The 24,175-nt window shown below is 60.0% G+C and overlaps 1 protein-coding gene and 1 non-coding gene across 2 annotated transcripts; one reads left to right on the top strand and one right to left on the bottom strand.

The window, feature by feature from the left end:
* The first annotated feature begins 335 nt into the window (after window positions 1–335).
* On the top strand, window positions 336–16,937 carry SPDEF (SAM pointed domain containing ETS transcription factor). The gene is made up of 8 exons (XM_026482445.3): window positions 336–422; window positions 585–722; window positions 7,687–7,750; window positions 10,429–10,893; window positions 13,030–13,227; window positions 14,434–14,481; window positions 14,592–14,738; window positions 16,713–16,937. The coding sequence occupies exons 4-8, from the start codon at window positions 10,458–10,460 to the stop codon at window positions 16,889–16,891; spliced, it is 1,008 nt and encodes a 335-aa protein (XP_026338230.1). The 5' UTR covers window positions 336–422; window positions 585–722; window positions 7,687–7,750; window positions 10,429–10,457; the 3' UTR covers window positions 16,892–16,937.
* A 3,250-nt stretch (window positions 16,938–20,187) lies between these two features.
* On the bottom strand, window positions 20,188–23,657 carry LOC113243826 (uncharacterized). The gene is made up of 2 exons (XR_008956588.1): window positions 23,473–23,657; window positions 20,188–23,040 (listed from the first exon to the last, which is right to left on the bottom strand). It is a non-coding gene; the product is annotated as an uncharacterized LOC113243826 (transcript).
* Between the last annotated feature and the right edge of the window lie 518 nt (window positions 23,658–24,175).

Here is a 24,175-nt window from a genome sequence, read left to right as displayed (position 1 = left end):
GGTCTGGTCCCCAATCTTGGCTCCTCCCTCTTAGCGTGCTGTCCCACGTCGTTCTAGATGTATCCCCTGTGCCTTGCACGCACCGTAAGCCCAGTAGCCATGCATCAGCTAACGAACACGAGTGAGTAAATGAATAAATGAATGAGTGAATGAATGAACGGGCTTTCTCGCTGCCAGAGTGTGGATCCCCCATCAAGGAGAGGGAGGCCTGCAAGGGTTAACCAGGAGCCCGCCTGTGGTCTGAGGTAAGCAGGGAGCGTATTTGTTCAGGTAAATAAGGAAGGATTACTTATAATGGGAAATCAGGCCTGGCCAACTCTTCATCTCACGGCTGCTTGACTTCCTCCCAGCACATTCCTGCACTCTGCCCGGGTCCACACTGCCCTGCATACCTGGCCCCCTGAGCCCACCACAGCCTCCATGTAAGCCCCTCAGGCTAGGGCTTGCCACCGTGCCAACAGGTGGCCCTTGGGCTGGGGGCAGAGGGCTGCCTACGGGGCACAGGGCCCTGAGATCTCAGAGGGCCACCCCTCGAGGGTGGCCAGGCCCCCAGCGGCCCACCCAAGTACCACCTCTGCCCCCAGCCCTGCTGGCCCCTGGTCCCACTGGCCCCCCAGATGCCTGGCTGAGACCCAGCAGTGGCCCACGAGCCGACGCCTTCTCCTGGCCCCCTGAGGTTGGCGCTGCGGTGGACGACTCCCTGGGCACAAGGCAGCTAACAGGTAAGTCGGGTGGGAACACAGAGCGCCTTGCAGTGGGGGCTTCCCCCTCCCAGTGGTGGGGAGGTGGGTGACGGGGGCAGGACTTGGAGGCATGGATTGCGAGCTCAGAACCGATATCCCAGGCATTGCTGGCCCTGTGATCCGGGCCCTTCACCCTCAGAAGCCCCCGCCCCTCCACAGGCTGCCCATCTGCCTCCCTGGGCTGATCCCAGAGCCTGAGGGAGCCCCCAAGGCCATATCTTGAGCCCAGCCTGTACAGCCTGAGGGCAGGCCTCTCTGCAGGTGCAGAGCCTCAGCCCCCAGACGTAGCCAGTTCTGCTTGGCTAGGAAAACACAGACAACCTTTCTGTTCCGTCGGCCGCAGCTGCTCTGCCAGGGAAGGGTCTGCCGGGGGCCCGGCCTCGGTGGACAGGGGCTTGCTGAAGCCTGGAGGCTCGGGGCCAGGCTCCAGGTTGGAGCAGGGGGGACAGGCCCAGAGCCCAGGGGTTGGGGCAGGGCAGTGGTGGGCCCAGGACCCTGGTCTGGGGAGCCGCCACGCAAAGCACCCGGGTTCGAGCACCCAGGGGAGCCGACGGCCTGGGGCCCCCAGTCTGGGTGCACAAGGAGAGAAATGGGACCCCCTCGAAGATTCTCCTTTCTAAGATTCACCTGCTGCCTCCTGTGGGGAGAGAGGGCAGTGCTGGTGGTGATGATAGGGTAGAAAGCTGAAGGGTCTGGACGTCTGGGGGCTCCCCTGAGGCTGGACAAGGGGTGCGTGTGTGTGCATGTGTGTGTCGGGGGTGAGCTAATGCGGGCATGGGCATCTATCGGGGTATGCGTGTCGGGGAGTGGGCAGGCCCACCGAGCCAGCCCTGGATCCCCTCACCCACCCAGCGGCCCATCCCCAGGCCACAGGCCTCAAGTGGCCTGTCCCCTGTATGACAGAAATGGCCTTTCTCCTTTTCCTTGGCCAAGGCTGGGACTAGGCCTCATTTCCTGCCCCCACCTCCCCGATAAACAGCTTCACAGCAACCCCCAATAAAGCCGCATCTCCCCAGCACCAGCTGCTCCGCTGAGTAACAAAGCAAACAGTCATCAGGCTGCCCCGGCCTGAGGTGGTGGACGGGACACGGGCAGGAGCCTCCCCAGCCGCCCAGCCCAGCAGAGGTGGGGCCGGAGCCCAGGACTCCCAACGCAGGGTCTCAGCACCCCCAGCTCACAGAAATGTGGGGGGAGCGAGCATCCTCAGGGCGCCTGGGGCAGTTGAGGTGTGGAGGAGACGCTCTCTTGGGGCGGGGGGGGGGGGGGAGCCACCCTCCCCTTTGAGAATGACAATCATTTCCTCTGCTCCAGGCGCGATGAGGGGACCCAGAGGCAAAAACTCCGTCTGTGCTAGTCTTACGTATTGTCAGTTACCTGTTATAAAACACCTATAAAACGTGATGCCATTCGACTTTCGCAAGCCTCTCAGAACGAGACAGAGCTGCTCTGTCCACCAAGCCTGAGGCAATAGGGCGGGCCCTCGGTGTGTGCTCAACTGACCACCCGGAATTGCGATGCGGGCAACAAGTAGAAAAACCCAGGAGAAGCCACATTTTACCACTGACGTCATTGCGGATGTAAAGTTAATAGCCCTGAAACAGTTAGAGCCCCATTTTGTGCTGAAACGACTTGGTGCAGCTTGAGTGTAACCTGGGGAAGTCGTTTCAGACTGACCTAGGGACAAAGACGCTCTGGGTGGAGGGCAAGAAGGGATGGGTTTAAGGCCCACGGTGTGTGACCTTGGGCAAGTCACTTTTCCTCCGTGTACTTGTAGCTCCTTGTCTGTGTAATGAGAAGGTTAGACAAGGTGGCCTCCTCTGTTAAAGGAGACTTCGTGGAAGGGACCCTCTGGAGCCGGGTTTTGCAGGCTGTATAGGAGTTGGCGGAGGCAGGCTAGCTGGCTGGATTTGCCGACGCTCTAAGATGTGGGCTTTCGCAGCCTTGTCCCCTAGGCTGTTCCCTGGCTCTGGCTCCTCCTAGAGGCCAGGAAGGGATGAGTGAGGCCAGCAGCTGCCCCAGACTGGGCTAGAGAGCAGGATGACCTCGAGTAGGGCCAGGGCACCCCTCAGTGCCAACCTCAACTCTTCCCCAGACTCCACCCACCATCACCACCTATTTCTTCCTTTGTTCCTCTCACCCACTATCTTTCCCTGCCCCATCCCCTCACCTGCTCCCAGGTGCCACCTTCCTGAATATTCAGCTTATCTCAATTCACAAGGAATTTTCATCCACCTTGCCCTTAATCTTCATAACCTCTTAAGGCATGCTCTTGACAGCCCATTTAATAGACAGGATCACCGAGTCTCCAAGGAAGCCCAGGCACTTACACCAGTCCCGAGCTAGAGAGCAAGGAGATGGGGCTCAAACCTGGTCTGGGACCCTCCCCCTGCCCCCGCCCCACCCTCATCCCGTTCTTCGCCCCACCCTGCACCCCCAGCCAAGGGAGCAGCCTGTCAGGTAGAGCAACTCTTCCCAAAGCAAACTTTGCACAAGCCGAGTTGCCCTGGGCTCTTCCTGACATTTAATGCTGGCCTCCTTCCCCTGCCTCGTTTGCATGCTCCCAGCTCAGGGGGTGCCTCCTGCCAAACTCTCCTCTCCCACCTTTCAGCAGCTGGGTGCGGGGCCTCCAGACTGGGCAAGAGGGAGCATCCTCATCCCTCCTGACCTCTCGTCCGCTGCCAGGGAGCTGAGTGTGACTCTGCTGGGAACCAGACAGACCAGAGCCCACCCAGGACCTTAGCGAGGGACAGTGAGGTCTCTCTGGCCACCAGGTTCACTGTAGGGGATGGGTCCCAGTAACTCCCTAACTCCCTGCCCATTTAAACCCCTTTTGAAGCAATGTCTGTTCTTAACCTCTCAGAACCATTCGTTCTGGACTTTGATCATTTTCAAATGATTTCAAAGTGCCTTCCCTTTGTCCTGAAACCCCCTCCTTCCAAGCCCCGAGGTATGCTCCTTGGCCCCGTGATTAGGGCTCAGGGTACATTTTCTCCCTCAGCCCTGTCAAGGTTTTATAGATTCCTCAACCCCAGTTTCGGAAGCTGCCTTTCCAGCTCTGTGCCTGGCGTGGGGGCAGCTGCCGAGGCCCACGAGACGAGAGATGAGGGGAACAAATGCGTGCACACAGCTCTGGGAGATTGCAAAGTCTGCCCTGCCAAACCCCAGAGACACAGTTGTCTTTGAGTCCCCGTGTCACCGACAAGCAGGCTGCGAGGATAAACCAGAGTGCCGCCGGGCAGAAGCCGGGTGTGGCCCTGTGTCCTCACACCCCCGGGGGCCCGGCTGCCCAGGGCTGCCCAGCCGGGGCGGGAGCGTGGGGACCCCGAGCGAGGGCAAAGGAGCTTGATGGGGTGCTGGGACACGAACTTTATTTACACCAGGCATGTGCTCAATGAGGGGCTGAATGAAGACGTGATTTGCAGCTTCTGTAAAGCCCTGGAAAGTCAGGCGAGACTTGAACTTGACATGGCTGGAAACGGGGGCCGTGTTCTGACTGACCACCCCAGCATCACTAGCTCCAAGCCCCGGACTTATCTGGTCTGGGGTCTTGGGTGCTTGCGTGAAGTGGGGAAGGGGTGCTGCGGGGGTGGGACCCCAAATTGTGGGCGATCTGTGAGGACAGCCTGGCAGGGTCCCTGCTTGGTCAGAAGGCAGAGCCAAGTCTCTCAGGGGCTCTGGACACCAGCTCCAGAGGAGGGAGGCGGGGCGGGGGGAGACATAGCCACACCCCTTATTCTGCCCAAATGTCTGCCCTGAAGTATGTTTCTACTCGCCAGGGGAGCCCCTGGCGTCCACTTCTGTTTCTCCACCATCCTCCTTCCCATCCAGGCTGAGGGGTAAGATGGGGGCATGGGATTGTAGAATCCAGACAGTGTCTCGTTAGAAAAGCCCTGAGAGATGACTCCCCGCTTCGGAGAACAGAAGAGGGCCCCAGGCACTGCCCTTTCTAAGCGGCTGGTTCAGCGGGTGGCTTCAGCAGAGGTGAAAGGTGTGGGCAGCCGGGGAGACCCTAGGGCTGGGGGGTGCCAAGTCCTAGCACCACGTGCACGGGGAAGTGCTCAGTCCCACATGCCCATGTCCGTCAGGCGGGGTAAGAGCGGCTGCCCCGTGGGGTGGCTGTGAGAGCTCGACGAAGCAGTTTACTTAGTTGGCCTTTACCTTGTCTCAGAAAGGGTCGCAAGAGATGTCAGTGAGGCTCTGTGTCTGGACGCCAGTGGTACCTGATTTCTAGAGCCTCACCCCCACCCCCAATTCTCCACACACACCTCCTGGGCCCACTGACTGGCTCCTCAAGTCAAACCTCCCAGAGAGCAGGGCTCCTGGAAAAGGGAGGCCCACGCCGATCCCTGCATGAGTCTGGGATCTGAGGAGGTGGGAGAAAGCCAGGAGGCCTAGAAAAAACCTACCTCCCCTGCTCTCATGACAAGCCCGAGACAGGCAGGTCCTCCCCATGGGGACCCACCTCCCTTCTTTCTGCACTTGGAGACCCAGGGCAGCAGATGCGTGAGGAGGGGCACAATGGGGTGCTTGAGTTGGGCTGGAGCTGCCTGGAGGTGGCGAGCCTGGGACACCTTCCTGGGCAGGAAGGTGGCCTTTCCTGTGCAGAGAGGTGGTGCTCTGGACAGTGGGGCGGTCAGTGAGGAGGAGGCTGGGGACTTTCCTTGGGTCCGGCTTGTCTGAAGAGCAGTTTCAAAGGGCAGGGAGCTGGGGTTCCGTGGAAGGCAGGAGGTGGCAGAGAAGTGAGGGGACAGGAGGAGGAGGGGAAGAGTGAGAAGGTAGAGGGGAGAGGTCGGGTCCAGAGGCGGGGAGGGTTCAGAGAAGCCAAACACGTTGCTCAGGCCGGTCGTGGGCCCGGGCCCGGACTCCCTGCGGCCTGGGCAGTCCCAGCTTCTCTCCAAGGTGCTGACCGGCCGACTGGGGGGCCAGCCCATGTGACCCCCACCCACTCTGCATGGCTCCCGGCCAGACCCTAGTCACACCCCCACAGTCCCCTGGCTCCCCCATTAAAGGAGGCCCTTGCATGGAGGGAGAGGGGCTAATGGCTAGGACGGTAGGCCAGAGTGAGGAAGCCTGAGTAGGGCTGCCCCACTTGGTGGAGAAAGACCACCTCAGCTCAATGGTAGGCGCTGTCACCCCCTGCCCCACCCACTCTCCCTTGCTGCTCCTCTCACTGGGGACTGCAACCAGAGTCCTGGGCTCTGGGCAGACTGAGGTCGGGTCTCAGGACTGAGGTAGGAGCTCAAGAACACTGGTCCCACCCACAGTTCCTTGCTGGGGTAAGATCTGGGAGCCTGGACTGAGCAGGGTCTCAATCCCACGACAGCCCAGGGCCTTAGTAAAGACCTCCCTGGTAACCCCATTTCCCAGAGGCTGTGGTTTCAAGACATATCAGGGGATCTTTTGCTGGTGCCGGGTCGGGGCGGGAGTGAGAACTCGGGGGGCAGAGGAGCTGCAGGGCCACAGACCGGGCAGTGGCAGGAAACAGCTGCTCTGAATCCCTAACTCTGAGTCCCTCTGCCCTCTCTCCTTGGTCTGCCTTCCTGAGGGAGTGGGAGGTGCTGAGAGAGGGAGAGAAGGGGCCCCAAGTTCGCTAATCCCTCTGGCCGCTGCCCCTCGATCTGGCCCTGTATCTGGGCCTTGGCCTCCACCAGCTGTTACCAAACTTTCTTTGTCTGGAGTCTGAGCCAGAGCCTCTGGGGCAGAAGGGAGCCAGGACATGCTGAGCCTTAATCCAGACATGTGGTTTAATCTAGAAAAGATCAGCTCGAGGTTTGGGAGCTGGAGGCATCGCTTGGGAGACGGGCAGCGCCTCAGGCCCAGCAGAGGCTGGTGGGAGGGCCAGGCCTGCTGTCCTAAGGACATGGATCTGGCAAACACAGGGCTTGTCCCAGGACCCTAGGCCTATGGAGCAGTGGCCTGAGGGTCAGCAGGCCCCCAGTTTGGTCCTAGCTCTGCTGTGACTATGGGCACGTCCTTGCCACTCTCTGAGCGTCATTTTCCCCAATGCACACGCGTCCTCTCAGGCGAACGATCACCTGAGGACATAATCATGGCTGAATTGCATGGCACAGTTGGGGAGAGCTGGGAAGTCAGAGGAGGAACCTGTTGGGAGTGCTTCCTGGGGGAGGAAGGCTTTGGGCTGAATTGCAATGAGCGGGAAGGGGCATATTGGGCAGGGGGATGGCAGCACAAGAGAAAATAGCCATGTTATGCCCACAGCACTGGGGCCAGGGGAGAAATGCCATTGTCATTAGAGCCTGGATATGGTCACCATGTCGATCAATCCCTGGTTCTGGTCCAGACCCTGCCACTGACCAGCAAATGAATCCCCTCCCCATATGTGATCTACAAAACGATCATATAATGTATGATTCCCTCCAACTCTGATAATCTGGGCTGGATAGGAGTTGGGCTCAGTGGTGGGTGCCAGTCACTGGAATTGTGCAAGGCTGGCAATGGGGAGCCATGGGAGGTTCTTGAGCTCAGGGGTGCCCGATGAAGGAGTGTTAAAGGGAAATGAGCTTGGCAGTGGGGTGGATTGAGCAGCCAGGGGGTGGGAATGGACTTTGGAGGATCAAGTGGCCCAATCAGGAGGTGGGCAGGACTCTGGGAAAACAGACTGGCAAGAGCAGAAGCCTCAGAGGGAAAGTGGCCCGACGAGCAGAGCCTGCATGTGGCTGACTGGGGATGTCAAGCAAGCTGCACGAGGTCTCTGAGCCTCACTGTCCACATCTATAACACGGGGTTCTGTCCCTCCCAAGTCTGGGCCCGGAGCCTGAAGGAGACGCCAGAGGTGAAGTCTGGGCACACAAACCCATGGTTCCCTGACCAGTAAACCGAGGTCCCTCCAGATCTGGGCTGCTGGGGTCAGAGCATTCCCCACTTGCAGACAGTCAGATCTTTCCTCCCACTGCACGATTAATTATTAACTTATTTTTCACAGGGAGGTGTCGGGAGCTGGGACCAAGACTTGGCTGACAGCAGGTTCCTTGGCATTTAGAAGCAAGGTGAGGGGGGAGCCGGAATGCGGGGTGAGGAGGAGGTGGGAATTCTCTGCCCTTGAAGGAGTCCCAGGCCAGGAGTCCGAAGACCTGGATGCGAATCGCTGAGCTCTCTGCACCTTCACTTCCCTATCCTCAGAACAGGAATGAGGATAAGGCCCGGCTGCCTCTCTCCAGGGAGGGACGGATGCAAGGGGTGCTTGCCTGATGTGTCAGGGCTGTGTGATCACGTCCCTGCCGAGCAAATGCTGCCACCTGCCCTGCCCATTCATCCTCACTGACCCCTCATGCCACGGTGCCCCGAAACACAGCAGCTGCCTCCCATCCTACCTGTGGCTGCGGCCAAGCAAACAGGAGGGCCATGAGGGAAGCGAGTTCTCCTGCTTCTTGGAAAAGCTTCCGTCTTCCTGGCATATGGCCCAGGGTGCTGGCAGAGACTGTCCTAACGTGGCAGGCATGGGAGTTCTGGGGACGTGGATGGGGCGGGAGGCAGGTAGGGGCGATGAGGGAGGGGTGGGGGGGCTGAGAGGGGCTCTCCAGGGGTGGGGCCTCCTAGGGGGTAGGGCGTGGGCACAGGCCAGGGTGGGGACCCAGGAGCAGAGCGGGCTGTTAGCGCTGCCTAGGTAAATAATGTTGGGCCCACAGCACACATGTGTGTTTGCACAGAAGGCCTTGAAATGATTCCAGGCCTGCCCTCTGTCCCCCGCAACCCCAGTCCCCCTCCTTCCCTGCTCACTCCACCCCACCCTGACCTTTCTTTCCTTTTCACTTAAAGGAGCCCTTGAAAGGGAGAGTCGAAATCAAAGGGAACACCCTTCTCTCTTGCTGGCATTCTCTCCGCCACAGGAAACGACATGGCTGCCATGTACAGTTGGGAAGGTTGGGTACTGCACAAGGAAGGGGAGAAGAGGGAGTTGAAATTCCACTTGGGCTTCACCAAAGTGCTATCCAGAGAGAAAGGTCGCCGTGTGCTGAGATATTCGAAGGTGTGGAATGGGCTAGCTGCAGCCCTAGAGAAGCCAGAAGTATCTTTCTAACTGGGTTCTGTAGGGCAAATGCACACCGACGCTAAGCAGGTCAGTCCCACAGGGTGACTTGCAGTGTGCCAGGGAGCCCCCTCCCTGTCCCAGCGTGGCACAATAAATGCCCCCAGGAGAGCCTACCAGTCCTTTGATTAAAGCCTCTCCCTCTAACTGGCCAGATGCCATGAAAGCAGCATGTATAGAAATGTGAACACCCTCAAGGACTGTTGAAATGCACTGCTGGGCTTCGCCGAGCTTCTGATTCGGTAGCTCTGAGGCCGGCCTGAGAATCTGCATTTTTACCAAGTTCCCAGGTGCTGCTGCTGCTGGTCCGAGCACCGCATTGTGAGAAACATGGCTTTAAGAACACACGTTAACTTGCCTTTAACTGGTTTATCTGTTCCTTTTCTCTGAGATTTTCCTGGAGGCATATATATGTTGCTAATCTTCCACCGGGACCTATTCTTGAGTCCCAGGCCTGCAGATCCCGGGAACAGCCCAGGAACCCGGGGGTATGGGTGTCTGTACATCTCCTGAGTCCCCGACTCACCCAAGCTGCCTGCTCCAATACGGAGTTTAGAGAGAAAGGGCCCAGAGGACAAGCAGAGCCTGCATGACCGATGGAGAAAGAGGCCTCTAGCTCTGTGTGTTGAGGCCACATGGTTCCCCCCTGGGGGGCCTTGGGGCAGCAGGAGGAGTGCGTGTCTGACTCGCTGGGGGCCCCAGAGCATGGGCCTTCTCACCACCACCTGATCTCGTCCTCCCCCACCCCCACTCTGCACCCACAGCAGCGGCCCCTGTGCTGGGCCTGTGGGTCTGCACGTGGGCACGGCCTTCTCAGCCCACACTCCTCCGGCGTGAGGGGAAATGAGAGAGCCCTGGGAGCCAGGAGCGGCTGGGGCAGCATCTCTGGGGAGGATGGGGGGGTGGGGACCAGAAACCCTGTCCTGGGTGGGTGTGGTGGTGTTCAGTGACTGCCTCAGCAGTGTTCAGCTGGAAACTTAGTCACACCCCCAGATGGCCCTGTGGGAGGGGAAGGGGGTCTGCCTCCCTGACTTGTGAGGGCTTTCTACCCTGTCACACCTCTCACTTGCTCCTTTCTTCCTTCACCTGGAGGTGAAGGTGATGGTGACCTTCTCCCTTCCCTACCCTCTTTAAGGGAAGAAAAAAAGAAAAGGTCCGCTGCAGCAGGAAAGATGGAGGTTAGCTCTCAGAAGGAACTTCCTCCACAGAGCAGTGGACTGGGATCTAGGCATGAGCTGGCCCAGGGACAGAGGCCTGAACACTAAAGACTCCTTGTCCAGGCCTCAGTTTGCTCATCTACCCAATGGGGCTAATCGTGCCTTCTGTGGTGAGGATTCAGTGAGGTCCAGAACCTCAGAAGGTTGTATTAAGAGACCACATGTGTCAAGATTCGCGGCTTTCCGCCACCCTGGCTTCCTCGGAGAGCAAGGGAGCTGTCCTTATACCTTACTGTCTTTCCCCGCCAGAAGCCTATCTGCCCAGCCCTGTCCTAACTGCCCAATGACCCGGAAGCCCCAACTCTCTCCCAGGCCCAGCCACCACCCACGGAGCCCCTCATCCCCGTAACCAGCTTAGTGGCCCCCAGGGGGATGGTGAAGCAGCCAGAACCTGATTCTCCATCGTCTCTTATTTCCGTAGCCACAGCCACCGGCCCGAGCCACGGCGGCATGGGCAGCGCGAGCCCCGGCCTGAGCAGCGTGTCCCCCAGCCGCCTCCTGCTGCCTCCCGACACGGTGCTGCGGGCGGGCCTGGAAAAGGTGGCGGCAGGGGCGGCAGGGTCCGAGAGACGGGACTGGAGCCCCAGCCCCCCTGCCACGCCTGAGCAGGGCCTGTCGGCCTTCTACCTCTCCTACTTTGACATGCTGTACCCTGAGGACGGCAGCTGGGCCGCCAAGGGCCCCGGGGCCAGCGCTCGCGAGGAGCCCTCGGAGGAGCCCGAGCAGTGCCCGGTCATCGACAGCCAAGCCCCCGGGGGCAGCCTGGACTTGGCCCCAGCGGGGCTGGCCCTGGAGGAACACTCCCTGGAGCAGGTGCAGTCCATGGTGGTGGGCGAGGTGCTGAAGGACATCGAGACGGCCTGTAAGCTGCTCAACATCACGGCAGGTGAGCCCCTCCGCCGGCCGCCTCCGTCGGGTGGGCACCAGCAGGGCTGCGGTCGCGAGGCGGGGCGAGGGTACTGCCTGCGGCACTCTGGCCACCCCCCGCCCCTGCCCAGCCTCCGCGGCTGCTGACCCTGCAGTACAGCTGTGCGCCGGGGAAGGTTCCGAGCCTCTCTGTGCCCCGACTGCTGGAGGCAGCGAATCCGAGCGCCACGCCCCCGGCCCACCACCTCCCCGTGGACTCCCCTCCACGCTCTCCTCCTTTACTCTCTCCAGCCACACCTGCTCTTCGCTGTTCCCACAACACTCATACCTCAGGACCCTTGCATCTCCTGGTCTCTTAATCTAAAACGCTCTTCCCCCAAATTTTTACTCGGCTCACCCCTCGCCTCCTTCAGATCTTGACTCAAATGGCACTGTTTTGATGAGGCTTTCCCTGACACCTCTATTGAAATTACTGTCCATACCCCCCCTTAGTCCTCCTCCCTGCTTTTTTTCTACCATCGCATGTACTGATACCCCGCGTATTTTATTGATTTATCGTATTTGCTGTCTGTCTCCCCCACTGGAAGTTACACACTCCAGGGGCAGGGATTTTCATTTGTTGTGTTCACGGCTACATCCCCAGTTCCTAGGTTGGCACCTTGACATAGTAGGTGCCCAGTAAGCAGTAACTTCTTAATATGCCAGGCCCCATTCTAGCACGGGGGGCATCGAGCACACCACACAGAAGCCCCTTTCTCCACGAAGCCCACACTACAGTGAGGGAAACTCACTGTACGTAGATAAGTGTGTCACTGGTCTGGTTGTAGTGAGGGCTCTGATGAGGAGGGGGCATTAGGAGTCCAGGCACCTGTGTGTCTGCCAGGACCTGGAAAGTGTGATTATGGCACTGACGCCTTGGCCTGAGAGGCTGCCACGTCTCCAGCCTCCTGTTCCTGCACCTTCTCTCCAGCATTGAGTGGGCCTGACCCATGTCCTTGGATGCTGGGTCCTGGCATTTGAGCATTGCAGTCTGATCCTGTTTTCGCACAAAAAGTCTTCAGGCGTCCCTCAGCCCCAGCCCCTCCTCCTCCAAGTCATCCCAGCCCAGCGCCTCCCCCCAACCATCCCAGCTGGTGCCCCCCCTGCCCCCCGCCCCAGGCAGCTCCTGCCCTACCCCTGTCCTCCAGTTACCCAATGCCCCTGGCAGTCCCCAGCCCTGGAGATTTTCCCATGGTGCCTCCTCTCCCACACCGGGCCAGGAAGGGGCTTGCCCTCTGAACAATGGGACAGGAACAAATTGCTTTGACCCTGGGAAGGAAAATGGGTTTATTAAGTGGGGGCCGCCCAGCCTGCAGGTCACCTAGCTGGGGCACCAGCTTAGACCACAGCGTTCACTTGGAGGCCCCATTGTGACCATGCCCATCAGCCTGGCCTCCCCCCGTGTGCCCTGCCAGGCTCAGCCCAGAGCAGCTCCCCAGGGGAACGTCCAGGACCTAGCCAGTGACTCTCTCCCTGGCCTCTGAGGCTAATAGCTGCCCCATGATCGCTTGATGCCCTGCCATTCTTTCATTGAGTGCAGATGCACTGAGCGGCTGCTATGCACCCAGCCCTTTGTTGGGTGTTGGAGAAGGTACTAGAACTTTCTGTGCCTCAATTTCCCCATCTGTAAAAAACGGCAGGGGTTGGGGTTGTAAGGCTACTCCTAGGTGGGTTCCTCCCCCCCTTTCTGGTACCTTGAAGGGAACCCTTGAAGGGTTTGGGGATGGCAAGAGGCAGCTGGGAGAAAAGCTCACGTGTCTCTGGTTTAATGTCACTCTCCCCTCCAGGGCCGGGCTTCCTGAAAGGCCCTTTGGAGAGCCTGGAGGGGTCGGGAGGACCTGAGGTCCAGGTGAGGTGGGGGGCGCAGAGGCCCCAGGCTACCCTGCCCTGAGCCAAGTTGGTTTTTAGGGTCCTGGCTCCTCCCTCTCACCCCCCTCTCTTCTCAGGTGCCCCCCCCCCCACGGAGCCCCTCAGACCCTGTCTGGCCTGATCTGTTCTCATCCCAGGAGCCCATGGTCCCAGTCACAAGCTGCTTCCAGTTCCCAGGGGCACCCCACGAGAAGCGGGGCAGTGCCCTCAAGCAGCCCGTGGGACTGAGGGAGTGTCTCTTGCCCAGACCCTGTGGACTGGAGCCCTGGCAACGTGCAGAAGTGGCTCCTGTGGACGGAGCACCAGTACCGGCTGCCGCCCGTGGGCAAAGCCTTCCAGGAGCTGGGGGGCAAGGAACTGTGCGCCATGTCGGAGGAACAGTTCCGCCAGCGCTCCCCTCTGGGTGGTGACGTGCTGCACGCCCACCTGGACATCTGGAAATCAGGTGGGACATGGCACGGGAGAGCAGCGCCTCCCGAGCTCCAAGGTCGGGACACTGGGGGGGGGGGGCAGGCCAGGACGCCAGCCAGGCTTACTGTCTGCTGGGGCAGCAGCCCGTTGCTCCCCGTCTGGGCTCTGTTCTAAATCCCAGCCCGACGAGCAACTGCACCCCAGGATCCCGGGCAAACTCGCCAGCCCCGACCCGCTCCCAGCCCTGGTCAAGCCCCTGGAACACAGGGCGGGGCATGTGGGAAGTTAAAAGATAGGAGTTACACTCTGGGGGTGCGGCTGGCATAGCTGATGGGGACTGTGGGTACTATGAGGTCCTTCTTTGTCCTTTTTAAAATTTCATTTGTTTGTTTTGTGTTGTTTCTCATTCAAGAAGTAATGAGGTAACACACACGCATGATTTCTAAAAAGACCATCTTGAGGGGCTCCTGGGTGACTCAGTTGGTGAAGCGTCTGCCTTCAGCTCGGGTCATGATCCCAGGGTCCTGGGATCAAGCCCCGCGGAGCCTGCTTTTCCCCCTCTCTCTGCCGCTCCCCCTGCTTGTGCTCTCTCTCTCTCTCTGTCGAATAAATAAATTCTTTTAAAAGACCACAGTGAAAAATAGTACCATGAAAAGTAATTTTCCTGCTCACTCCTGACCCCCAGTCCCCCTCCCTAGGGGCAACCACAGTTCCCAGTTTCTTGGGCACCTTGCTGGGGAGACACACAGCAAGCAGATACACATGTGTGGTTTTCGCCCTTCTAACATGAACAGCACCGGAGTATCACACTGTTCTGCTCTTGGTGTAGCTTGGATCTTGTTCTCCCCCCAGCATCTCTACAGCCGCCCTATTTCTCATGGCTGTGGGCCAGCCCCTTCACATTTAAATCGTGCCCCATCCCACTGTCTGCCCCGCACAGAGCCATGTGCTTTGGAGGAGACAGTGCTTGCTCCGTGAGTCAACGCCCCTGCCCTTAGGCACAGGACCCACTCCTATGACCAGTAGAGACCAGTGTCCCGCCCCAGCCCAGTGGCCGGCAAGGGTAGCAGTCAGCGCCCGGCTAAGAGCCAGGTGGTGATGGGGGCAGAAGCTGGCTGCCTCCACACCCCCTTGCTTGGCCACAGGGGGCAGTTTCTGTGGCCCCACAGTCCCACCCAAGCCCCCTCCTGCACCCTTGGGGTCTGCCCTGCGTCTCCAGCCTTCTCTCCCTGCCCTGCAGCGGCCTGGATGAAAGAGAGGACTTCTCCCGGGACTGTCCACTACTGCGGTGAGCCAGGCCCACAGAGAGGGGCCGGGGGGCCGGGGGCCGGGCTTGAGGGATGGCTGCCCCAGAAGCAGGGGGTCCCCCACTCACCGCCACCCTCCACGGCTGCTCAGCCTCGACCAGCGAGGACAGCTGGACCGACAGCGAGGTGGACTCATCCTGCTCCGGGCAGCCCATCCACCTGTGGCAATTCCTCAAGGAGCTGCTGCTCAAGCCCCACAGCTACGGCCGCTTCATCCGGTGGCTCAACAAGGAGAAGGGTGAGCCGGGCGCCCTGCAGGGGGCCACGGGGCGGGGGAGGGAGAACAGGCAGGGAGGAGGGTGCGCCGGGGCCTGCCGGCCTCCTCCCGGCCCCAGGCCCCAGGCACAGGGGAGGGCTGGGGGCTGGGCAGAGGGGAGGAGCGGCCCCCAACGCTGCCCTGAATGCCAGACACCGGCCCCCACTGGCCTGGCTCGGAGTCTGCGTGCGTTCACGTCCGCACCTGCCTCCCGGCCGAGCTCTGTCCTGTTTAGGACACCCGGCTCCACACAGTGCCCGGGACACACTAAGGGCTTCAAACTCGGCTGAGAATTAGACAGTCTTTGCCTGCAACACACTGTAGCTCCCCCGGGGAGACCGCGGGGGTCCAGGGAGAAGCCCCATGTGAGCCACATAGACAGTATTAGACTTCCAAGTAAGCACATTATAACAAATCTTAAACAGGTGAATTTAATTTTAATAATACTTTTACTTAATCTAGCATTATAAATTATTAAAATTTCAACATATAATCAGCATAAAATTACTAATGAGATATTCTTGCTAAGTCTTCCAAATCTCATGTGTAGTTTACACTTACAGCCTATCTCAGTTCGGATTTGCCAGATGTCAAGTGCTCAAGGCCACATATGGCGAGTGGTTACCTCATTGGACAGGACTAGATGGGGTGTGTGTGTGTGTGTGTGTGTGTGTGTGTGTGTGTGTGCGAGCGCGTGTTGGAAAACACTCAGAGTCAAGTCTGGAGCTATGGGTACCGGGACCTCAGTCTTCTTATCTGTAAGATGGACTGGATTCATCCACCCAACAACCCTGCACTGAGTACCTCTGGCCACACTTGCCCCGGCAACATTTACGGAGAATTAGTGTCCCGACGGTCTAGGGAGGGTCAGAGGCACCCCATCCTCAAGGGACCTGCGGTGCTGGGGGAGAGCTAGCAGTGAAAGGAGCTGGCCTACAGAGCATGTCGGGGCTGCGACGGGGCGGTGGGGGCAGCTGTGCCTTGGTCCAGGAGGACTTCACAGGGGAGGTGACTTGGGCTGAGTGGGAAGGACAAGCGGGGCTAGAGGGGGTGGAGAGAAGTTCCCGCACAAGGGGTGGTAACCCTCGTATATATCCGAAACTTCATGCGAGCTGGTCCTCAGAGCGACGGTTCCATGACAGACTTCGAGGGAAAGGAGATCAGGGAGGGCAGGGTGGTCTGGGAAGGCTTCCTGGAGGGGGTGTGCTGGCCTGGGTTTGCCAGGAGAACTGGGGTGTTAGCAATGTAATAGTTCCTCTCAAGGGGACTTCCTTCAGGCTCTGCTGTAAGCTCTTTCTGTCACCGCTCAACAAATGGCAGTCGCTACCACCCCCTCCGCTGACCAGAGAAAGGGGCCTCAGCTTCTAAAGGTAGAATATGGCAGAGTCAGGCTTCAAGCCTGCGTCAGTCTGGCTCCAGGTCCACTCTTTCTGCCCCCTCCTCTGAATGGATCCTACCAGAAAGGGCTGTGCTGGCTTAAGTGTCTGAGGCTGGCAAAGAGGTCTTGCAGGCTTGGGAACTGCTGGGGAAGGTGGCGGGGGCGGGGGTGGGGATGACCTTGACAAATGAGCCGTGAACACAGCGCAGAGCCCCGCAGGGCTTTTGGGTCGGGCGTGCCAACCCCACGATAGGAGCAGAGGGTGGCAGGGGCCAGGCCCTCGGGGCCCCAAACAACCCACTAACGGATACGGGCTCCCCCTGCACTCAGGAGGTTGGTGACTCCAGGGTAGAATTTGCCACTTCACTGGGTCCCGTGACCCACTCTGTCCAGTGTCTTTGATGGTCACCACAACCCGGGGAATAGGGCTTATCGCCCCCACAGCCTGGCCCTTGCTCCCAGCCGACACTGGGCACCTTGGCATTCTGAGTCTGACCTGTTGGTTTTGGTCTTTTGCCCTCCTGCCACCCCCCCCCACTGGCACCGCTGGCTCTCTCTGGGCCCCCCTGCTCCCTCAGGCATCTTCAAAATCGAGGACTCCGCACAGGTGGCCCGGCTGTGGGGCATCCGCAAGAACCGGCCCGCCATGAACTACGACAAGCTGAGTCGCTCCATCCGCCAGTATTACAAGAAGGGCATCATCCGGAAGCCGGACATCTCCCAGCGCCTCGTCTACCAGTTTGTGCACCCCATCTGAGGGCTGCGGGCCAGGCCCTGGGCCGAAACTCGCCCTCACCAGCCCTCCCGCCCACCCGCCCCTGCCTCTGCCAGAGCCTGAGCTGAGGGAGAGGGCAGTCGGCGGGCATCGGAGTCCGAGGTCAGGGAGGGGACAGCCCACGGCCCCAGGAGTCTAAGTGAGCTCTCCAGGGCCCCAGGGACCCCAGGGTGGGGATGCTTCCTCCTCGGGCTTGACTGCTCATGTGCCCGGTCCACTGGAGGATGGTAGGAGCCAGGGCTGTCCTCAGTGTTCACGGCTCCCCCAGGGAAGGCCGTCCCTCCACCCCAGTTCCTGACCCCAGAATTTCCAGAGCAGAGCCAGCCGAATGGCAGTGACTTAGCCAAGGCCACTCACAGTCCAATGCTCCCTGCCACCTATTCTGCACCATGCTTGGCGTGGTGCTGGGACACGTCTGCACCCGAGTTGGGAAGCCAGGGGTGCTCCTGGGAACGGGTAATAAAGATACTAGAGAACCAACATGGCCCGTGTCTGTGCAGCGAGTGAATGGCACAGCCCTGAGGTCACCAATGCTCAGAGTGATTGTGGTCACAGTGGCCTCGGGGTGGCCAAAGGAGGCTTCCTGGGGGAAGCAGCACTGAGCTGAGCCTACAAGGAAAGGGATCATTGATTGGTAGAAGCTGTGGGAGAGAGGCAGTGAGCCATCAAGATCAAGGAGAGGCTGGAATGGCCCTCACCTCCTTCCCCCCATGGTGGGGGACAGAAAGGGAGTAGGACTGGAGCTGGAGGGGATCTCCCTTACTTAGGAAGGGAGAGAAGGCGGCATCCTCCACACGCTCTTGCTCTGCTGTAGATCGGGGCTTTCTGCCTGAAGTGGCGGGGGTGCTAACCCTCTTGCAAGGGGACCCTGAGCCCTTGTCTCTGCTTGGCCAAGCCGGGGGCCCTGGGATGGGGCAGCAGGGGTGCAGGAGAGGGTGGGCACCTCCCCCTCCCCGCCTGGCTCTGAGGCAGCAAATGGGGTGGAGAAGAGGTTGGCTCGTTTGCGGTGTCTCTCACGGAGAGTCATAGACCTCTGCAATGCCCCCTGCACAGCAGCCCACGCCGATGGGGAGAGGTGGGGGTCAGAATGTGTGCGTGCACGCACGTCCTGGGGGAGATGGGGACCTCCCACCCACTCTCCCAGGGGCAGCCCATCTCCGCTTCCTCGCATGTGTTCACCCAGCTCCTGTGTCCCGAGGACCCACTACACGCTAGGTGCTCCCACTGCTTTTTTGTCATTAACCTTCCCAACAAAACTGTGAGGTAGGGGCTACTCCGCTATCCTGCAGACAATGAAACTAGGGTTCAGAGCAGTTAAGTGACTTAGAGTCACACAGCCAATCAGGGGCAGAACCAGGAACTGAACCCACAAGAACAGCGCTCTCTGCCCCTCCACGCCTCTTGCTCTGTGACTGGTCAGCACCTTTCGCCTCCATAGCCCTCCACTTCTAGATGCCAGGCTCCCAGGAGACAGGACTGGGAGCCAGCCAGCGCTGCCCAGACCGCTGAGGGTTAAATGCTGCCCCATACTGCTGCCTTCTGCCCCCAGCGATTTTATTGTCTCCAGAAGAAAGTTTACTCCTGGCAGTGAGCAAACAACACCTTGGCATCTGTCAGTTGGGATGGGACTGGCAGGAGGAGGGGGCCCTGCCCCAGGCCTGAGACTCTCTGGGCCCCCGGCTGTCTGCCTCCTCCCAGGGAGGGGGCCGACTGGGAGCCCAGCCAGCACTCAGATCAGCTCTGCTGAACTGGTTCTGTCTCCAGCCTTCCTGCCCTGCCCCCAGCGGCATCCCCAGAGCCACCTGCTTGCGTGCCCCCAGCTGGACCTGGGCCTGGAGCAGCTTGGGGTCTCAGGCTAGGGCTGGGAGGGAGGAAAGGAAGGGGGATTAGTGGCTAAGAGTGGGGAGCTGGAGCTCCTCCAGAAAGGGGCGCTCTGGGGGTGGTGAGGCAGCTGCTTGCCCTGTGGATCTGCCACAAAGCGCACATCCCCTTGGCAAGCCCACGGCCAGCCACTGACACCTCGTGTGCTGACCTCGAACTCCGGGTTCCGCTTCCTCCTCCGCACACCTGCCTGTCCGAACTCCATCCAGCCCAGGTATTCCCTGACCCTCGTCCCGGGACCGCCTGCAGGGCCCCCCACAAGTGCATGTAAGAGCCTGAGCAGACAAGGCAACCTTTGGTCTTTATTTGAAGGCTCTTCTGTGTGGCTAAAACCAGGGGCTGGTCACTCGTGCTGAATCTGGGGGATAAAGGACATGGGGTGGTGAACAGAACAAGCCCCACGTTGACCTTTCCTGTCTGTCCTGAGGCCAGGGGAGACAAGGGCAGGGGGCTGTGGGACATTTGCCTTGAATCATGGGTGCGTGTCAGGGCTCTGCCAGACTGCCCGGGCCAGAGGGGCCTCGGAGAGATATCCCACCCGACTTGGGGGGAAGCTGAGGCTGGGGTGCAGGAGGGGATGCAGCGAACGGGCAGCAGACCTGCCCAGGGACCTGGGACTCCTGCCCGGCCCACAGGAGACCTAGCTGCGGGTGGGGAGGCGGGAGCAGGGCTGGGGCCGGGCGAGGGTCTGGCACAGCACGGCTGGGAGCCCAGAGCCTCCGCGGTCCTGCGCACTTGAGCAGCCCTCTTGGAGGAGCCCTCCAAGGGTCCCTCACAGAAATGCTGCCAGAGGACGGGCAGGACACAGGAAAATGTGGCATGACCTGATGTCACACCACAGGGCACCTGGGACTGCAAACAACCAGGAGCCACAGGTCTCAGCAGTCACTTTTACAATGTGGCTTTAAAAATCAAAACCTGGGGCAGCTGGGTGGCTCAGTCAGTTGAGCATGTGACTCTTGATTTCAGCTCAGGTCATGGTCTCAGGGTCATGGCATCGAGCCCCACATGGGGCTCCGCACTCAGCATGTCCCTCTCCCTCTGCTCCACCCACCCTGCTCTCCCTCAAAGAAAGAAATAAAATCTTTTTAAAAAATTAAAATTAAAACCTATTTGGGGCCACCCTTGCACTGTGAGTTTGGAACCCTGAATGCCCCAGTGCCCTTGGTCAGTGCTCGTCACCAGGCCCCCCAGAACCATCTGTCACCCGCCTTGTGCAGACAGGGCCCAGGGCCCTGGGAGGTTAAGGGCCCAGCCCTCGGTCCTCCAGCCCATTGGCGGTCAGCCAGGACAGCACTCAGCATGCTGGGCACGATCTGCCCAACGGACCTCCCAACCATGGATACCTCTAGAGAGTTCGAAAGACACAAGACTCAAGAGGACCACATCCAGCCAGGTTGACACAGTTCTGGATTTTATCCACAGTCATACAATCACAACTGATAGATATATATTTGTATTTATATACCTTTAAATTACACGATCATGTACAAAACAGGTGCATTGCTGAGACCACAGCACTTCTCGGAGGGTCACAAGTGTCGGACTAATGGAGTCAGGAAGCCTAGGGCAGCAGATGGCGGGCGGCAGGGCGGCCCCGGCCCCTGGCAGAACCAGGCCGCAGAATGGTGGTTAACTGGGGACAAAACACACGAGTCACCGAGCCCCACAGGGCGGGCCCGTGCAGCATCGAGGGTGCAGGGAGGGGGCTACAAGAGGTGGTGGGCACAGCGAGGGGCGTGGCCCCCACGCTCCGTGGTGAGTGCCCTGACACCAGCGCTGACAGGTGGGGCTGGGCCCCTAGAGCTCGGGGGTAGGGGGGACGGCCGGGTGGGAGACCCTCCCACTCTGGGGTCCTGAGGAGCCTGGGGACCGAGAGACAGTGGTCCCAAACCGGGCCGTGGAGGTGGTTGCTCGGAAGGAATGGGATTTCAAGTCCCTGCCCCGGAGTGGGCAGCTGGCGTGCTGAGGGGGACAGGCCTGAGGTCCAGCCAGGACCACAGACCTCCCCGGGTGCTAGAAAGCCACTGGCGCGGAGAGGGGGAGCCCAGGCCCCAAGGCGCGGATGTGCCAGCCTCCTGTCTTCCAAGGGTACGTGGTGAAGAGCCAAGGACCCCAGCCCCAACTCCTGCCTGGAGGAGAGGCTGAAGGGGCTTTTGGTCTAGAGTTGGGAGGGCAGAGGGCTTCCGAAATCTTGCTTTGGGCTCTGAGGGGCCTAGGGCACATCTCAGGCTGCAGCAGATGCCCAGAGAGCAGACAGTGACAGGAAATGGGGGTCCGGGGGGGCGCAGTTTGCCTGTCCCTGGGGTGCCATCGTCCCCACCCTCCAACTCCCCTCGCCCTGAGGGAGGCCTGGCCAGCTCGGGCCCCTGCCGGAGTCTGCCACGATCCTCTGCGCACACAGGAACAAGGTCAGGACCTGGAGGCTGGGGTCCACGGCCCAACAGTGGAGTGTTGGGAGAAGCAGGGAGCAAAAGAGGACTGAGGGGTGCCGGAAGGGCTGGGGTATCACACTGTCTTTCCTGGAGGCCCAGGGGCCAGGTGCTGTGGAAGGGGGTAGGTAGGGTGTCTGCAGTCCTGAGGTCCAGAAGCTTTCTTCGAACTACAAGAATTCCCAGGGCCTCACCCCAGAAGTTCCAGAGAGACTCCTCCTTCCAGCCATTCCCCCACCTTGAGCTTTTTGTCCTGCCCTGGTCTGCTTTCCAAGCCCCCCATGCCCACATGTGTGGCAGAAGCCGGAACACGGTAACTACCTGGTAACCCAACACTGCTTTCCCTCACCCACCACAGGAAACACTGGCTCTGGGCAGGCCCTTTGCCTCCTCCCCCCTTCTTCCCTGAAAAGTCCTTTAACTGAGACCCAGGCCCAGAGATATGGAGGGGCTGCCAGCAGGGGGAATGCTGCTCCAGGGGCAAGGGCCGGTTGGGGAGGAGGGGACAAGGAAGAAAGACTGGTGACCATCCTGCTCTGAGAGCCTGGGCGCCTCCCTTCTCCAAAGCCGTGTCTTTCCCATTGGCGCTACCGCATTCCTGATGGTCCCAGGCTGGAGACTCCCTTGGGCCTTGCAGTGTCTTCTCGGGAAGGCCAGAGAAGGGGAGAGAGGGGTGGGAGGCCACAAGGCTGTCTCCTGGAGGCCGGCTGAACCCAGTGAATCTATGGTTTTAGATGCAGGGAGGGAGGCAAGTGGGTGGGCAAGGTGCCCTCCTCCCCAGGAAATGGGAGAGGTTGCTACTGTTGCTGGCTTTGCCCTGGGCTTTGAGGCCTCTCCCCCTGCCTGAGGACTTGGGAGAGGGGGACAGGGTTTCTGCAAGTGACCGGGGGTATGGCTCTAAGAGCCTGTGCCCAAAGCTGCTGACAGCTGGAAAGTAGGGCCCCAGCAGGGTCTTGGTCCCTCAGCTGAGCCTGGTGTTGGGCGGACCGAGGGCCTGCCCCTCCTTCACTCACCCTCCTACACCCCGGTGACACTGTCACCAACTCCAGCTCACCCCTTGTCATGTCTGGGGGAGTCTAGGGATCCCGGGAAATGTCTATGGGAGAAGAGAGTGACCGTTCCTCCTCCAGACCCACCAGTCCTTAGGGGTAAGGCCAGGAGAAAAAGGGTGCTCCCCAGGGCAAAACGGAAGACTAAAGACTGGGAGGCCCCCCTCCTCTGGGGTCTGGAGGGGAGGCCTTTGACAGGAGGGTGGTGGAGGGAGGGGAGCATGGTGGGACAGAAGAAGAGGTCAGAAAACTAGGCCCAGAGAAGAGGAGGGGGGGCAGATGCTGGCAGCCTGGGGTTGGGGGCTAAGGGTGGGAAGTGAGGCAGGAGAGAAGGGTCCAGGAGACAACCCTCAGGGCTCAGGAGACTCTTTGGTGGGATCTGAAGAGCAGATGTTGTAATGTCTCTGTTGGGCTCAGTACTAAGACCCTCACCTACCCTGGGGCCATCACCCGGGTCCCACCATTCCGGCCTCCAGGAGGCCCTGCAAATGCTTCCGTCTCTGTATTTTTTGTTTTGTTCTGTTTTGACTTTTAAAAAAATAAAAGCTTGATCGGAAAATATGTCTGGAACTCTATGGCGAGGGAAGAGGGACAAGAGAGAGAAGGGAGGGGAGGCAGTGGACGAGGACGGAGGGGTGGTGTGGAGGGGAGCAGGGCAGCTAGATGGCCTCCACGTAGTTGGCGGGATAGAGGCCCAGCTGCCCACTGTCCAGCCGCCCGCGGCACCATCCCTGCTCGTCCTCCTCGCCCAGCTTGGTGAGCTCATCTCCTAGGAAGGGGACACAGAGGAGCTCATTGACAGGGGCTCAGAGAGAGCTACCCGCACCCCCACAATGCTGGGTAAGCTCTCCAATACTATTATTCTGGGCCGACCCCAATGCCCTCCCATTACTGCCCCAATGCCCGCTCTGGAGACCAGTCCCAGCCACACCCCGACACCCGCGTGCTGCCCCCGGCCAAACACCTTATCTGGGTCTCGGCCTTCACCCCTCCCCCACCCCTGCCCCAAGCCCAGGCCCCACCTCTGGCTTCCTTTTTCTGGTCCTGTCGCGTCTCCTAGCAGCCCCAGCCCTCAGGCCCCACCCCCACACTACTCGCTCGTCCCACTTCAAGTTTGGCCCCGCCCATCCGCATTCCCGGCCAATCCCGGCATTCCCTGCCCTCAGGCCCCGCCCCGCCCTCCCAGCCCAGCCCACCATACCAGCCTTGAAGCTGAGCTCGTCCTGCTCCTGGCCGTCGTAGTCGTAGAGTGCCCGCACACGCACTCCCTTGGCGTCGTCCTCGAAGGGGTTGGAGCCCCCGTTGGCCTCATTGCCCCCAAATGGGTTCCCGCTCTCGTCGTCCGACCACTCGGTGGCATAAGGCTGGCCCCTGTCGTAGCTGCTAACGCTGAGACACAAGGAGAGGACCCAGCATGAATTGCCTCTCCCCTTGTCCCTAGAGCTGCCCTCTCCTGCCAGTCAGAGCCCTGGCCCCAAATTCCACCAGGGCTGGTGCAGGGACGAGCCTTGTAAGAGGGGCTCCCGAGCCAGTGATCCTCACTGACAGCTCTTTCGACAAATGTGAGGCAGGGCTATTATTAGCATTATTACCCAGCCCCGAGTGAGGGGGTGCTGAAGTGGACCCCTGAGAACACCTGACCCCTCCTCTGAGAAGGGCACCTAGTGGTTAAGCAGCTTGACCTCTTGGACATCATATCCTGGCTCTGAGGCTTACTAACTAGCCGTGTGACCTTGGGCAAGTCACTTAATCTCTCTGGGTTTCGGTTTCTCCATCTGCAAAATGAGACTCTTTACACACTTCTCAGTGTTGGGAGGCTTCAATGAGTTCATATATGGAAAGTGCTTACGACAGCGCCTGGCACACAGTGGGTGCTCTCAGAGGATGACCTGCCACTATCTTGG

This window comes from Ursus arctos, unplaced genomic scaffold, assembly GCF_023065955.2.
Source record: "Ursus arctos isolate Adak ecotype North America unplaced genomic scaffold, UrsArc2.0 scaffold_31, whole genome shotgun sequence".
NCBI classification, from domain to species: domain Eukaryota; kingdom Metazoa; phylum Chordata; class Mammalia; order Carnivora; family Ursidae; genus Ursus; species Ursus arctos.
The sequence above is the reverse complement of the archived record's forward strand: the minus strand, read 5'-3'. Positions and strand labels throughout refer to the sequence as shown.